At 31.5% G+C, this 18,210-nt stretch overlaps 1 protein-coding gene across 16 annotated transcripts in view; it reads right to left on the reverse strand.

The window, feature by feature from the left end:
- Positions 1-1,165: 1,165 nt before the first annotated feature.
- Positions 1,166-18,210, reverse strand: part of LOC143067639 (uncharacterized) — a 47,027-nt gene continuing 29,982 nt past the window's right edge. For 7 of the 16 annotated variants that reach the window (XM_076241044.1, XM_076241042.1, XM_076241041.1 and 4 more), the window contains exons 7-8: positions 16,554-16,568; positions 1,166-2,709 (exon numbers count right to left, since the gene is read on the reverse strand). In XM_076241044.1, the coding sequence (XP_076097159.1) occupies positions 1,917-2,709; positions 16,554-16,568 (808 nt within the window). In that variant the 3' untranslated portion in view covers positions 1,166-1,916. Of the gene's footprint in view, positions 2,710-8,560; positions 10,200-16,553; positions 16,569-18,210 lie in introns of those variants that run through there. The other 9 variants (XM_076241036.1, XM_076241051.1, XM_076241038.1 and 6 more) reach the window with 5 other exon arrangements.

An 18,210-nucleotide genomic window follows, 5' to 3' on the forward strand; every position in this document is an offset into this window, starting at 1 on the left:
CGCGACGATACATCTAAAAATCATTTGCCTTAATTTGAATCAATCTCTAAAGAAAATATATATCCTTTTTCTGGAAGCACATAAAGGTCTGCATACTCGCATTTCAGCTGCTGCTGTGAAATTTTGTATTGAGGTATACATTTTGACATTTTTTGTTTTCAACTGTTCATTCTATATAATCATTGCCTCTATGTTAGATTGACAAATGTAACTGACTGGTCAATCTCAATGAATTTTACTGACCTAGGAACAAAGTCTGAGGTTTGTATTCTGTAAATTAAAAAAATAAAGGCCAAGGTAAGAATGCTTTTGCATACAGTTTTTTCATTCTAAGTGCTACAGAGCAAACGTTATGCAACAAACACAACTGAAGAATGTATTACTTGGGGTTAAAGATCAAATTCTGGGCCCATGATGCAACTGCATACCAAGTTTGGTTTATCTAAGTCTTACAGTACAAAAGATATGAGCTGAACATGAAACGAGACGGATACCGGTAGATGACATTGTCATTCCTACATACCCAAATGTTAGGGGTATAATAAACAATTGGTTACTTTTTTAACTGCAAAAATAATCCAGAAGTGTCAGAGATTCATAGAAATTAATTGCATATGGCAGGAATGCTTACTGATTAAATAATATTTGACATAATTGCAAGAAAAAAACAACAGAAGACTTTTTTCTGCATGCAGTTATATGAGCAAGAAAGATGTATGTGCCTTTGTGTCACTGCTAACTTCATGATATAATATAATTTGATCTTAACTTTCAACTTGGGGAAAGCAGCTAACCCATTCAATCTCCAGTAAAATATTCAAATATCCCATTAATCACTTTACTACCATTTAGCCTTTTTTGCTTCTGGACTTTGAAAATATGAGGGAAAAGAATTGAGTTGAGCCATACCAGAAGATGCTTACCTAGTTGTAAGTGTCATTTGTCTCAGATCATTCTGGAGGTCACTTAATTGATAGGTAGGCAATACACGGCAATGCATTATAACAAGTTTTTCATTCACATGTGTCTGATTTTTTTCTAGAGTGCACATAATTTGTGATGCAGGTAATACTAGACTATCTCAATTTAGGCTTTATGAAATAATTTTGTCTCACTGCCTAAGTTCACAAGACAGATTGCCAGCTTTAACATCAGAAATAAAATGTTTGATCAATTTTGTATTTCATATATTTTATACAATACAACAAAAATAGATTTTACTCAATACAACAAAGTTTAACAATAAATAAAATAATTTACAAAATATAATTATCATACAAAATATTATTTATTCGTTGTGACATAAATTTTACACTCAAAAACAAGAAAATTAACAGAACAAATGATTGTCTTATACATGTATTGAGAAATTTCAAAGTTGTGTTTACTAAATAAACAGAGATCTTAAAACTTTTTTCTTTGCCAATGGATGGGTCACAAGCAATATAATTCTCTTCAATTAAAAAAAAATTGGGCCTTGGTATTCAACTCTTTATGAGAAAATTACCTTATAAAACCTAATGTTGATTATAGGTAACTTAAGAAATTAAACTAAAAACGTGGACATAGACAATAGATGAAAGACAGAGATTCCAGAGCATGAAAATGCTGAGACATGTATGTACAAATATGGAATGCTTGTACCTCAATTATACACCACCACTACCAACATAATAGCATACTTAAGACTCATTATCAGGGACATGTATTGCAGGAGAGACAAAAAAGATTACAATATTTGAATATAAAACATGGAAAACTTCTTCTCAAAATATAAATACTTTATCCTAGCTGGGTTTACACTAAAATGGATTTCACGGAAAAGGCTTAAAATTCATGTTTTCTAATGTTTTGTTTATATCCTTCAAAATTCCAAAGAATGATAAATTAAATTTGTGTCATTAGGTATAAAACATTCAAAAAATATTTTCTTGATTTTTAAGCTGTCTCTTTTTTGGAACTGGTTTTTTGTTCTTCTTATATAAACCATTTTCTCCAGCATTGTCATACAGTGAACTCTGTAATGTTGTATGTGATCGTAAATCTGGAAATGGGTTTGGTGGTAAAGGCTTGTTTTTGTGCTCTTCATCAACAAAACATTGATTTTGAAATCCTCTGAGTTTTTCAAACTGGTGATTAGCATACATTCCATGAGGAGCTGGAGGGGGATCATCATCTATATGATTTGCAGGGACATTAGGAAGAATACTTGATATTGCATATGGACTTTCCTTCCTGGAACCTCTACCGGCCAAACCAAATTTTGATTCCAGTTCTCCATCTAATATTGTAGCAGTATAAATTCTATCATCTCTCTGAGAAGACGTAATATTGTTTGATTCATGCTCATTATCCACACAAGAAGACGTAGAAAATCTAAACTCTCGGTCTGCTGACAAAGGTCTGTTTGATTCACTGTCAGATAAATAACTAGATTCTAACTCATTTGATTGTCTGGTATAACATTTTGATAGTTCATCATAGCCTGCTCTTGCTGATGCTCCTGAGGTCCCATGGATAGTAGATATTGCTGGAAGTGACATGGTATGGTTGCTATCGTCTTCTATGTTATTATTACTAGACCTCTCAGTCTCACCATTTTGTCTGGACTTCTTCCTGCGCTTGTATTTCTCTCCCTTTTCCATTTTGTTGTGTAAGTAGTTTACCCTATGATAGTCAGTAAGGACATAATCTGCTCGTCGTTCTGGGCTGAAATAGAAAAATGTAATTAGTATTATATGTAACAAAGAAACAAAGTGTTATGTAGAAATTTATTTTTCTGGCATTTTTTCAACACCTCTTGTATAAAACTTTTTATTATATTATGAACAATTCATAATGCTTTGCATAATTCAAAGACACATGAAAGTGGCAAATCCAAAAATTTTCATCACAACCAACCTGCATGTGTTTTAAAGCAACAATATTCCAAACATCAAAGATATATAATACTTCTCATTGACACTTACAACAAGAAATATGAACAATTTTAAAATGTCAAAGTTAATGAATCAGAAGCTTATTGATCTGAGCGTCATATTCTTCACAATTTTGTAGTGTATGGATGCTAGTGCAACAGCGTACAGGTACCTTAATTTGTACAGTTCATTGTATCATTTAGGCAAAATTAGAGTTATCTTCCTTTGTCAATAATTGTCGAAAAGATAGACTTGTACACCAGTCACAACTTGTGCATTAATTATCAATAAAATTTTCTTGAGAATATAAAAATAAGAAGACATGATATGATTGTCAATGAGAAAACTATCCACCAGAGACTCTAAATGTAGAATCCTCTCTCACAAGCAAAAGATTCTGCATACATCTTCATAAACACTAAATCAGTAAACTAATTTAAATTTTGAATTCAATGACATGGGGCTCATATATTGTATGCAAAGGAGATTCATGGATTCTAATGCTATTGTATACCAAATATCAATGATCTGTCATAAACCAATCACTTATTTTGAAATGGAACTTATAAAAAATCTTCCAAGATGCCAGAAAAATCAATCTCTATATAACACTTTATCATCACAGACAAGACAAAGACATCAAAGTAAGACTTTAAAAACAAACTGGACATAGTTTTCATATATCTCGTAGACAAAATTCAAGGACAAACAGCAAACTCTGTTGAAAGCCTGTTTTATAGTTCAAGAGTTGTATGTAGTAACACTTGGGGTTCCAACAATGGAATAAGCAAGCTATAGTTATCACACAGAGATATAAATACAAAGACCAATTCATAATTGAGTCACATACTTTTCCACCTTTCTGAGACAATAACCATAGTAGACAATTGCTGGAATGTTCATTGAAATCACCATACAGGTAGTTCCTAGTTTATGTAGTAATGTTGAAAACTTATAAAAACAAGCTGATCTTTATAAGTAAAAGAATGACCTGGAAAATGTTTTACTGTAATAACTCAATTTCAAGAACACAATTTGAGAGAAATTAATCAAGGAAAAGTGAAAATAGAACTGGAGTAGCATTTCATGGTTTATATGCTATGGTTTAAAGCCTTGCCATGCTTATCACTGATTATGACTTCCAGGATTTGAATATCAGCAACCCGACATCTCATTGGTGGGCCAAAAAATTGGTGAGGTTGCTCATACTATTTTTTTTTGTTTTCTGTCTAGTGTTGTGTAGACTATTGTTTTTCTGTTCACTTTATTCTTTGGGATATTGTTGCTTTCTGTCCCATTTCAAATTATGGTTTTTGACTACCCCTCAGTATCTCCCTACTTTTTTTTAATATCATTATTGCAAACTTCCAAGGTCCTCTTAAACAAATTTCTCAGATACTTTAAGCAATAGGTCAACTATAGTTAGTGTATGGATCATTGTCAAGTGTAAATATGTGGTGCTGCTCTGACATCTGATGATGTCAAACATCAGAGCAATCTCCGACTACATGTCTGTCTCCTTGAATTTACTTTCAAAGTTCATTGGCCTTTATAAGGTGAGGTCTGTTTCTCAGATAATATTTGCAATAGGTCAACAATATTTGGGGTGTAGAATGATTTTTAAAGGTACGTATCTGCCTGGCAGGGTTTGTCTGACATTAACCCTCATTTTTTTGGATTATTGATAGTGTTGACTTCAAGTGGTACCTGCAGTAGAACCTATATCTTAAAGACTTTCATCTTTAATTCAATCATGATCAGTAAAGCAGGCGAGACATTTCAGTGTGTGTACTTTTGTTTGTAGATTTAAACCATATTGTTTGAAAACCCTATGATTAGATCCTGACCTTTTAAAAGAAAACTTTGTGTAATGATTACAAAAGGTCCAGTCAAATAAATTTAAGTGATTATAAACAAAACATGAACATGAGAGCTTAGAAATACCAACATATATTTCAAAACAAACTGACTGATGACTAATTATGAGAGTGAAATGCTCAGAAATTCCATCTGGATATTTTTCTCCATTTTATACTACCTATCCCTTATTACTGCACTAAACCTTTATCATTTTTTTCAATAAGTAGATCATGCTGAGTTTGTATATATTTTTCTTTTACTGTAAATATGCTACTGTGGATACATTATTATTCGTTGGATACCAATTTTCGTGGATTTTATGAGTATAGGTGAACCATGCATCAAAATGTTCAACGAAGGACAAATTTTATGAAGGCTTGTATAAAGACATCGACCAAAGTAGGAAATTAAATGTCAATGAATATGCAAGTTTTCCTTCATCCACGAAAGTTGGTGTCCACAAAAAAAAATGAATCCACAGTATTAGCACAGTCAAAATGCATTGACCACACAAATTTGTATTTAAACAGTTACTGACCATATAAGATCATATTATGTTTTGTTTGTGAAATTGATAACTGGTTTCCATAGAGTTCTTTTATGTCATATTTTGCAGGTTAACATAATTTTTATAATGTCCCCCTCAATTTCATTATTGATGACCCCAACTATTTTATTTCATTTGTTGGAGAGCCATGGTGTAGTGGTTAGCGCATCAGACAACAAACACAAAGGTTCCTGGTTAAAGTAAATTTCAGGGACTGAATTTTTAGTTCTCCTTTGACATCATTTGCGAGAATGGTCTTGAGAAACGATGATAGTCTGTTGGAAGCGGAAAATAATGCCTGACTTGTGTTAAGTGAGAGAAATATCTCTTACACATAAAAGACACTCTTGTAGATTTAGAAAAGGACAGCACTCGCACCAGCAAAGTCGAAAGGGATTATCATAATTTGTTATAACTTGTTTCCCCAATCCACTATAAATAAATATGTTAAATCACAACTAAATACTTCTATTAGAACAGTTATAAGAGTTGTAGTATGAAGAAGAAATACAATTTCCCAAACCTAAAACCTTATTGTAAATGGCTTGGAAAGGATAGAAGTGCTTGTCAATGCCTTGAATTCAATCTCTTTCTATACTAAGTAAGGTACAATTGAATTACATTTACATTTGGAAACATTATATAGTTAAAATTCTATACCAGTATATGTATTTATCTTATGAATTTAGCAAATTATGACAACTGATTTCAATGAAGCTAAGTTTCTGTTTTAAAAACAAAGCCTAAAATCATGTCTTTCACAAAAGTTTATTGGCAGCAAGAAGAGAAAGGAACAATATTTGTGTTTTTATTGTGAATATAATAACAACTGTTGATATCAGAATAAAATCAAATAAAACAGTAAATTGCTGCAATAAAAAATAAATAAATAGATAAATTAGACTTCTGGACTCCTACTTAAAATTGACATTGTACATTTATAAAAGTTGAATGGTTTTGAATTTTTATAGAACAATTTCTCTTGGTACATGTGTAACAAAGAAAGATTTTCATGACAAAAAAAATTAATTCAATTAATATTTTGCATCTTCAAATACATTATCGTAATACAGTTAAAATCTGCATGACATATAATTTAAAATAATAAATGCTTGGCATGTAAATGAGTATAAGTCCATCCTCAAAATAATGCATAGAGATTAACAGCCACAATTTCTTAAAAAGATGCTTTACATTACATAAGATACTCATAAGATTAGAAATTGTCAGATTTTTGGAAATTATTTTCTTTGTTCAGTTTAAAAAAAATAAACTAGAGGGTCCAAGGACCCTGTGTCGCTCACCTGATATTTTTATTTACAATTGATGCATGATAAATGCAACTGTTGTACTGTCGTTTAGTTTCAGAGATATAATACTAAAAAGTGCATTTGAAACCTGTTTTATTTCAGCCATGTGGGCAGGCAGGGTCATCATACACAGTGGTCCCTGGATATCCTAGTGGTGATTTAAACCAAGTTTGTTTAAATCTGACAGTTGTTTCAAGGGAGAATTTTGTAAAATTTATCTAACGAGAAATGCAAAGTAATGAGAAAGTTGTGAAGTTGTTTTGTTGTTGCGCAACCCCCTGCTCCCCCTTTGCCAAAAAAAACAAATATAATAAAAAATTATCATATAAGGGCAATCTATCCTATTAATGATTTCTGCAAAATTCAGTTGATTGTGCAAGGGTTGTATAGCCAGCTGAGGTCGTTAAAAACTCTCTTTTGTTGTTGCAGATAGATCTTGACCTGATAAACAATTTTACCACATGCTCTAAATGCTTTGGTTTTTGAGTGATAAGCCAAAAACTGCATTTTACCCCTATGTTCTATTTTTAGCCATGGCGGCCATCTTGGTTGGTTGGGCGGGTCATCGGACACAATTTTTAAACTAGATACCCGAATGATGATTGTGGCCAAGTTTGGTTTAATTTGGCCAATTAGTTTCAGAGGAGAAGATTTTTGTAAAAGATAACTAAGATTTACGAAAAATGGTTAAAAATTGACTATAAAGGTCAATAACTCCTAAAGGGGTCAACAGACCATTTTGGTCATGTTGACTTATTTGTAGATCTTACTTTGCTGAACATTTTTGCTGTTTACAATTTATCTCTATCTATAATAATATTCAAGATAATAACCAAAAACAGCAAAATTTCCTTAAAATTACCAATTCAGGGGCAGCAACCTATCAACGGGTTGTCCGATTCATCTCAAAAATTCAGGGCAGATAGATCTTGACCTGATAAACAATTTTACCCCCATGTCAGATTTGCTCTAAATGCTTTGGTTTTTGAGTGATAAGCCAAAAACTGCATTTTACCCCTATGTTCTATTTTTAGCCATGGCAGCCATCTTGGTTAGTTGGCCAGGTCACCGGACACAATTTTAAACTAGATACCCGAATGATGATTGTGGCCAAGTTTGGTTTAATTTGGTCCAGTGGTTTCAGAGGAGAAGATTTTTGTAAAAGATAACTAAGATTTACGAAAAATGGTTAAAAATTGACTATAAAGGGCAATAACTCCTAAAGGGGTCAACAGACCATTTTGGTCATGTTGACTTATTTGTAGATCTTACTTTGCTGAACATTTTTGCTGTTACAGTTTATCTCTATCTATAATAATATTCAAGATAATAACCAAAAACAGCAAAATTTACTTAAAATTACCAATTCAGGGGCAGCAACCTATCAACGGGTTGTCCGATTCATCTCAAAATTTCAGGGCAGATAGATCTTGACCTGATTAACAATTTTACCCCACGTCAGATTTGCTCTTAATGCTTTGGTTTTTGAGTTATAAGTCAAAAACTGCATTTTACCCCTATGCTCTATTTTTAGCCATGGCGGCCATCTTGGTTGGTTGGCCGGGTCACCGGACACAATTTTTAAACTAGATACCCCAATGATGATTGTGGGCAAGTTTGGTAAAAATTGGCCCAGCAGTTTCAGAGGAGAAGATTTTTGTAAAAGCTAACGCCGGACGCCGGACGCCAAGTGATGAGAAAAGCTCACTTGGCCCTTCGGGCCAGGTGAGCTAAAAAATAACCAAGAACAAACTTACAATAAAAATTAACTAAAATACATAATACAACATAAAACATAAAACATAAATAATCTTAATTGCACTTGATAAAATAAATTAAAAAATAAAATATACAACAATAAATTTGTACAACTCAACAATATACAAAGCACTACAGTTTGTAAACCATTGGTCAATATCTGTAAAATAAATTGGTACATCCTGTTAAAAAATTTTAAAAATAAAAAAAAATTATGGTGATTTGTTTTACTCATATATTTAAGTTACTCAGATCTAGTTGAAAATTTACAGTACATCAAAGAGATTCACTGTACAGTAAACTGCAAGCCTGTAGTTGCAAGCAATCTCTTAAGGTAAGTTAAGTTACAACAGTGAAAATGTAATGTAAAAGTGTTTAGACAGAAACATTTTGGATAAACTCTTTTTTATTGAGATACCAGATAAAAAATGTATGATCATATTTGTTCAGTAATTCTTATCACAAGAGAAATTAGACAAATGTTTTAGATCAACATAATACATTTCAAATAATATGAGTTTACATCTCAAATAACAGTGATTTGATTAATATCTTGTAATTATTTCAAATTATACTTTGGTCTTTATAAATCAAACGAAACGCTGTAGAGGGAAGATTTGGCTGAAAAACCTGAATAATAACAGATTCAAAAGTGTCAGTCTTTGAGTAAACACAAAACACATTTAACCTTTATATAAAGCTAGGTCTTAAAACATTTCCAATTGCACAGGTTTGTAATACTTCATTAGAATTCAGGTAACAATAGACTTCTTTGACAAATGGTTCTAATAAACCATAATTGATACTTGTATTAACACCAAGTGTACATATCTAGAAAAACATTCAAATTGATTTTTGTTTTAAAGCATCTTACAACTATTGACAATTGAAAAGTATATGAAAAAGACGACACATAAAGCTTGCATAGTTGATGCAGAAACCTAAAAAGAAATATTTCACCACATGGTTTTGCTCCAAGTTTGAACTAAATAACTGCATATACATATGTACTAGCAGGAACAGTTATCTTTGGATACTTGTCTGGAAGCATAACCACTGTCAACAGTCAAACTCTGAGGAGGAGTACTATCACATAATATACATATGTACTAGCAGGAACAGTTATCTTTGGATACTTGTCTGGAAGCATAACCACTGTCAACAGTCAAACTCTGAGGAGGAGTACTATCACATAATACATAACCACTGTCAACAGTCAAACTCTGAGGAGGAGTACTATCACATAATACAATGTCATCTGATGATACAGCTAAATGTTGTAACTTTTCAGCCAAATCTTCCTTAAAGGTTCCTCTGTCAAGTTTTAATATATCTTTATTTCCTTCATGATGGTTGAGAGATTGCCTGTTTGACATAGAATTATCCGCTAACTGATGTTCCCCATTAATCACATTTACACATGCAATTATTTCACTGTTTTTATTTTTGTTCATCTGCTTTTCAATGTCTATGGAAGGAGCTTCATTTTTGATAAATTCACAATAATTATTTGAATCCTTGTTTGAATGGGTATTTTTCATTTGGCTTTGTTCTATTTCTTTGAATACCTCTATACCAAATTCTGAGGCTATATCTAATTGAATTGTTGGAGAGCCATCTGAATAACTGTAATTAAGAGGTGATGCTGCGCTAGGGCTCTGGGGTTCTTGGATGATGTCTGGTAGATTAATTCTTGTATTTTCATTCTTTACATGATGCGATGACATGCTTGATTGACTAGAAAAGCATCTTGGCCATTTTTTCCAACATTTTGAATGTGAGGAAATCCATCTGGATATATTTGACCTGAAACAGATTCCAAACTCCAATAGACATACTTAAACTTTTTCAATTTTGTAATAATGTTTTATCATTAATAAAAAAAAAAAATTACAATAAAATTTTAGAATCTAGAAATTTACCTCTTAAAACAGTAATCTAAGGAGAGGTCAAATCTCCCCCTATAAAAAATATAAATAGCTTTCCTTCTCTTCATCTATAATTTTCTGACTATAAGTAATTGCTGCTCATTTAAAACTTTACAAAGTACTGTCACACCCTGATTGTTTAAAAAAAAATAGAATGCCCAAGTTAACCGACTAATTTATTCAAATGACTGTCAAGATTTTTTATACAATTTTAAAATTCTTATTTTCTTTATATTTTTTTAGATACAACGGCATCCCAAAGGATTCCCATAAGTTAATCTGAAACTCATCATTATACTTTCAGTGCTTAGGTGCCCCACTGTATCAATATGATTTATAACAAACATTGCTAAAATTGTTGTTTTAAAATTAGAAATTATTCAGAAACTAAGGTTCCACCTCCCAAAACAAAGTTGAACTTAGATGAATATGGCTATTATTTTTAGGTTCTGTTTGGTCATATGGGTTTTCACTTGTACTTATACATCCCTGGCTTTGAGTCTTCCCGATAAAGGCAAAATCAAGAAAAGCGCTTCAGAACCATAAAGTTTCCAACGTGTTATTTTCATTTTTTTTTAACTTAAAATCAGCTCAGTATCTAGAGATTAGAGAATATACCATATCAAGAGCTTCAACAGTATATAATGTATACCACTTTCAATCCAATATTTCAATTCCAAACTGAACAGTAAAATGCACAGACCCACCAACTATCCTGATTTCGTTGGGATATTCCACATGGAAGGTGTTGACCTGAATTATCAAATTTTTTATTACATAAACTGAACATATAACCACGTGCTCCGCAGGGCGCAGCTTTATACGACCGCAGAGGTCGAACCCTGAACAGTTGGGGCAAGTATGGACAAAACATTCAAGCGTGATACAGCTCTGAATTTGGATTGTGATCAAATTTTTGACATTACATGTTTTTTTTTTACACAAAACAAATGTCAAGATTTTACAAATCAATTAAAGATTTCTTCTTCAAACTTTTTAAATCTAAAATTAAATAGTTGACACAGCATAGGTTTCTGACACAGAATGAATGTGGTCTAATGAACTTAAAATATTTTTTTGCCTTTGAGCAATTCACTATGCTGTTGAATATTAATCCTCTCAAAAAAATGTTTGAAGAAATTTTCTTTTTATTTATGAAATCTGAAATGAGAAAAATTTAAACCCCCCCCTTTTTTTTTCACATCCCCGTTTCCCTTTTTCCAAAACTGATATCAATTCAAATTTCTAATGGAGTTTGCAACAATAACTACTCTTTTAAATACATCATAAAATATTAAAATGTAAAATAAAGTGCTTGTTATCACTGAATGGTAAAGATTGGTTGGTAGTAAAAGTGAATATACATTGTTTATTGTATAAAACAATAAAAAAAACTTCATCAGCAACATTTTATATTGGCAAATTTCCAATGAAGTTATTTACATAAAGTTATTGGCAAATAAAAATAGAAAATGACATCATAGTCATGTCTGGCAAATGTCCAACATACATTATCTAAAAACATTTTAGATAAGATAAGGAAAAAAAGCTTCATCAGCAACATTTTATATTGGCAAATTTCCAATGAAGTTATTTACATAAAGTTATTGGCAAATAAAAATAGAAAATGACATCATAGTCATGTCTGGCAAATTTCCAACATATATTATCAACTTCTATTCTATACAAAGAAAGATAACTCCAATTGAAAATTAATTGCTATTGCACAATATTGTGCAATTAGATATTTCTTGCTATTGTGCAATACTGTGCAATTGAAAATTTCTTGCTATTGCACAATACTTGATATGGAATCCTGATTTGGACCAACTTGAAAACTGGGCCCATAATCAAAAATCAAAGTACATATTTAGATAAAGCATATCAAATAAGCCCAAGAATTTAATTTTTGTTAAAATCAAACTTAGTTTAATTTTGGACCCTTTGGACCTTAATGTAGACCAATTTGAAAACTGGACCAAAAATTAAGAATCTACATTCACAGTTAGATTTGGCATATCAAAGAACCCATTTATTCAATTTTTGATGAACAAAGTTTAATTTTGGACCCCCATTTGGACCAACTTGAAAACTAGGCCAATAATTAAAAATCTAGGTACATTTCTAAATTCAGCATATCAAACAACCCCCAGGATTCAATTTTTGTTAAAATCAAACTAAGTTTAATTTTGGACCCTTTGGACCTTAATGTAGACCAATTTGAAAACGGGACCAAAAATTAAGAATCTGCATACACAGTTAGATTCAGCATACCAAAGAACCCCAATTATTCAATTTTTGATGAAATCAAACAAAGTTTAATTTGGACCCTTTGGGCCCTTTATTCCTAAACTGTTGGGACCAAAACTCCAAGTTAGAGTGCGAAAACTAAAAGTATTCGGACGACGACGACGACGCCGACGCCAACGTGATAGCAATATACGACGAAAAATTTTTCAAATTTTGCGGTCGTATAAAAAAACAGGCATTCAAATGAGTTAAAAGGGTATTTAAGCAGATAAATATTCATCCAAAAATATAGAATTAGATTAAAAACACTTATGACAATGTAACAGTGGCACTAGGTCCTCTTGCGCTTAAATTCACCCATGGAGAGTTTGAAAAGTTGGCAGTTATGAATGCATAGCAAACACTTCTGTTAAGTTGCTGCATCATTAACATTTACCCTCCACTTTCTGCACCCCCTTTCTATCAACAATAAACCCTCCTCTTTCTGCATCCCCTTTCTATCAACAATAAACCCTCCTCTTTCTGCATCCCCTTTCTATCAACAATAAACCCTCCTCTTTCTGCACCCCCTTTCTATCAACAATAAACAGTCAGGTAACAAGGACAAAACTATCATTTATATCAACAATGTTACAGCCCACATGTAAGTTTTATACATAACATGAACTGACTAAAACCAAAGAAACACCTGTCAAATTTTACCTTAATTTCCTGTTCACAATATAACAAAGGTAAACATTGTCTACAATTTTCTTGTAAGATTTCTTGTTATAAAGATTTTAACATCCCACACTTGATTTAAAACATGGGTAAAGGTCATGCATTTAGATAATTACATTGTTCTAGAATCTACATGTTAATGTTTGATATCATCCAAGCAATGAATTTTATTAGCAGTGCACTATAGAAAATGAAGTGTAAAGCCACAAATAAAGCATACATGTAATGAAAGTGGCTATTATTATAGTGATTAAATGCCTTAGGAAATACTATATGTATATCTCATAGCAATTATGTAAATAGAAAAATGCATCCATAGTCGATATCAAATGTTTGAAGAAAAAAAACATATCAGGTATTGGTCCATTTTTTACCTATTAATTTCAAAAACATAAAGAGCTATGTGATTTTCTGAATGCTAATTGAGTAATTACAAACAGAAATATCTTTAATGGAAAGCACGTCAAAACTAGATTTAAAAATAAAAGTTTATATATCAAAAACTTCAGTGCTTTTTTTTAATCTAGAAAATAAGTGCAACAACAAATATTTTTCAAAATCTAATCCTTTCAAATGATATTTCTGATTTAATTTTAGTTGAGACAATTTAATACAACTTTACAAACAAAATCTTGAATTTTGTTCATGCATCTTACTAGTATATTCTTAAATTCAGAAATCATTGCTTGCATTTATTATTGCAATCTATTTATTAAAACTGAAATGCGATTTAACCATGTTAACATTAATTCGCAATAATGAGAAAAATCCTTTTTAATTCATATGATAAATTTCAAAATGACAGTTTAAATTATTGCGATTGTAACCCTGTTGCATTTTTTGCAATAATAAAACATCCCAATAATTTCTGAATTAACAGTAAGCAAAAAAGAACAGTGAAAGAATGGCTTTGCCTGAAATTCATTGGATAAGCAAATAAGGAAAAGTGTAAGAATAGCTTTGCCTGAAATTCATTGGATAAGCAATAAGGAACAGTGTAAGAATGGCTTTGCCTGAAATAATCATTGGATAAGCAATAAGGAACAGTGTAAGAATGGCTTTGCCTGAAATTCATTGGATTAGCATTAAGGAACAGTGTAAGAACAGCTTTGCCTGAAATTCATTGGATTAGCATTAAGGAACAGTGTAAGAACAACTTTGCCTGACATTCATTGGATAAGCAATAAGGAACAGTGTATAGCTTTGCCTGAAATTCATTGGATAAGCAATAAGGAACAGTGTAAGAATGGCTTTAAACAGTGTAAGAACAGCTTTGCCTGAAATTCATTGGATAAGCAATAAGGAACAGTGTAAGAATGGCTTTGCCTGAAATTAATTGGATAAGCAATAAGGAAGTTTGTAAGAATGACTTTGAACAGTGTAAGAATGGCTTTGCCTGAAGTTCATTGGATTAGCAATAAGGAACAGTGTAAGAACAACTTTGCCTGACATTCATTGGATAAGCAATAAGGAACAGTGTATAGCTTTGCCTGAAGTTCATTGGATAAGCAATAAGGAACAGTGTAAGAATGGCTTTAAACAGTGTAAGAACAGCTTTGCCTGAAATTCATTGGATAAGCAATAAGGAACAGTGTAAGAATGGCTTTGCCTGAAATTAATTGGATTAGCAATAAGGAAGTTTGTAAGAATGACTTTGAACAGTGTAAGAATGGCTTTGCCTGAAGTTCATTGGATTAGCAATAAGGAACAGTGTAAGAATGGTTTTGCCTGAAATTGATTGGATAAGCAATAAGGAACAGTGTAAGAATGGCTTTGCCTGAAATTCATTGGATTAGCATTAAGGAACAGTGTAAGAATGGCTTTGCCTGAAATAATCATTGGATAAGCAATAAGGAACAGTGTAAGAATGGCTTTGCCTGAAGTTCATTGGATTAGCAATAAGGAACAGTGTAAGAATGGTTTTGCCTGAAATTGATTAGATAAGCAATAAGGAACAGTGTAAGAATGGCTTTGCCTGAAGTTCATTGGATTAGCAATAAGGAACAGTGTAAGAATGGCTTTGCCTGAAATTGATTGGATTAGCAATAAGGAACAGCGTAAGAACAGCTTTGCCTGAAATTAATTGGATAAGCAATAAGGAACAGTGTAAGAATGGCTTTGCCTGAAATTCATTGGATTAGCAATAAGGAACAGTGTAAGAATGGCTTTGCCTGAAATCCATTGGTTAAGCAATAAGGAACAGTGTAAGAATGGCTTTGCCTGAAATCCATTGGTTAAGCAATAAGGAACAGTGTAAGAATGGCTTTGTCTGCAATCAATTGGATTAGCAATAAGAAACAGTGTAAGAATGGATTTTCTAGCACAACATTTGAACAAACAGTAGAAATCATTCCTAGCAATACATTATAGTGTAAGAAAGGTTTGACTTGCAATATTCTGTGTACAGTGTAAAAATAGTCTGGTTACATCTAGACAAAGATTAAAATTCATTGAAAGACAAAAGGTTATTAAGGGGGCTCGCGGGTATAAATCAAATTTTTTTTGTAATAAAGGATTTTGCTATATTTTATTATAAATGAACTTAATCATATACTTAATAGAAAACTGAAATAAAAAAATGGGGTCACTGTTCATTTAAGCTCAAAATCTGCCACTGAAACATTTTAAAATTCATCTGGGGCCAAACCGAATTGATTTTTGTACCATATCCAGTCATGCTTCAGTGATTCCCTATATAATCAACTGAACTTTTCCCACGAAATTTCCACCTATGTAATATTCCATTAAATACTGGGGAAATAAAATCTAAATAATTAGGTGCATTGTTTTCTTGAACTACTTATGAAACAGTTAGTCAATCATTAGAATTGAGAATGGAAAAAGGGAATGTGTCAAAGAGAGAACAACCCTATCAGATGAAGAGTAGAAAACAGCTCAAGGCCACCAGTGGGTCTACAATACATCATATAGAGTCAGCTTCTGTTGACCCTATATAATTGAATGGTAATAATAATATCATCACATTACACCTACTTTAGATCAATGTTTGGTCTAGCGTTCTGAAAGGGCAAATACTTTTGGATTTGCAAACTAAAACACATCTTACTACAGAGTAAGCTTAATGGAAACTGTCAGAGTTGTTTAGATATATGATACAGTGCAATTTGTATATATGCTGATGTTAAAAATGCTGGTGTTATATATAAGCATTGGCAGGACATCACACAAGGTTTGTATATACATTATACAATTGTTTATATATGACAAGCTGCAGTGCAAGACAGGTGTGAGCTATATTTACCTCTTTATTTGGAGTCTAAAATATGTAAAATGGAATATAATATACATGAACATTTACATAAACAGGTATTGCATACAAGTATATATATGTGCAAGTGGTATTAAATCATACATGTCAAAACCAAAATTTATAGAATTACATAAAAAAATTAAGTGATATTCTACTGTTTAATGTAAATCATAAGCACACATTTCTTTTGAACACAGCACAATTAAAGTAAAATTAATAAATCATTCACATAAGTTCCAATTTATTAACAAATTCATCCATTTATTAAATCATAAGAAATCATTAAAAAAATCAAACCCTCAAACTTCAATTATCTTCACTGTTGCTATCCTAGAAAAGTAACTTTAGTATATTTTATCGGGGGAGGGGGAGAGGGGGTCTTCATCACTGAGATGAGAATATCTTCATTACTGATTATATTTTGTTAAAATGTAAGGTTGACAGTTTTTCTCAAAGGGACTTGTTCTCACCATGTGTTGTCTAGATTATCAGTTTTTTAGCCAAAGAATATAAATATTTAAAATACATATTTGTTTTTAAAAATATTGGAAAGTAAGAAAAAAAAACATATGCAAAGTGATAGCAAAGGCTTATATTGACCATTTTGGCAAGTAATATAATAAACCATTTAAAACTTTATGGAAACTAAGCTACCAGTATATAATAATGCATTAAGTGATTTTCTGATGTATATATGTGATTGAACATACTTAAGTATTTTCTTCAAAATATGCAATGATTGTGGCAGTATATACAATGTAAACTAAAACATTCCAACTAAAAGCAATTTCTTGTCTTATAACAAGGCATTTCAAACATACCAATTATCTGGCTTATATTAGGGTATATGTATGTAAAAAGACACATATTATTAGCTTACATTTTGGATAAATTTGATTTGATCTGAAATCAGAAACTGAGTGCTTTAGGAAGACATTTAATTAGAAAAATAAATACTAAGAAATACATAATGAATCATAGAAAAATTGTAATAATGTTGGTGGACTTCAATGATGAACTACAGAACACACAATGTGTTTTTCAATGGCACAATTTCTGTCTATGTTTAATTTTGCAAAAGTTACAGAGATGAGTAGTGACTATTTTGTGTTAAATTTGTATTTTTTCTGAGATATGCACTAACATGGCATTCTCCACATTAAAAAGAATTCCATACAATAAAGAGACATTGCAAAACTTATAGATTAATATTATCCCATGAGGAATAAGAATATTTTTATTAGCTTGTACAACATAATATTTTATTGCATAGCAATATTATATTTCCCACAGAAAGTAACCAAAAGTTAGCATGCAATAAATTCTATTATTGTATAGCAATATATTTCCCACAGAACGTAACCAAAAGTTAGCGTGCAATAAATCTTCAAAATTCATGACGTCAAAAACGTTTAAATCTTAGTTTAAACCAATTTTTACTTCAAATATTATATTGCTATACAATAAAAGGGTTATTGCATGAATATTGGGGAATATTGTCCCTTGTAGAAATATATATATTGCACTCGCAAGCTCTTGCAATATGAAATTCTACTCGAGACAATATTCCCCAATATTCCTGCAATAACCCTATATTATTACATTAGTATTAATCTTCAAAATTCATCAAGTCATCAACAACAAAATC

The sequence above is a fragment of the Mytilus galloprovincialis genome, chromosome 3, assembly GCF_965363235.1.
Source record: "Mytilus galloprovincialis chromosome 3, xbMytGall1.hap1.1, whole genome shotgun sequence".
In the NCBI taxonomy this organism is placed as follows: domain Eukaryota; kingdom Metazoa; phylum Mollusca; class Bivalvia; order Mytilida; family Mytilidae; genus Mytilus; species Mytilus galloprovincialis.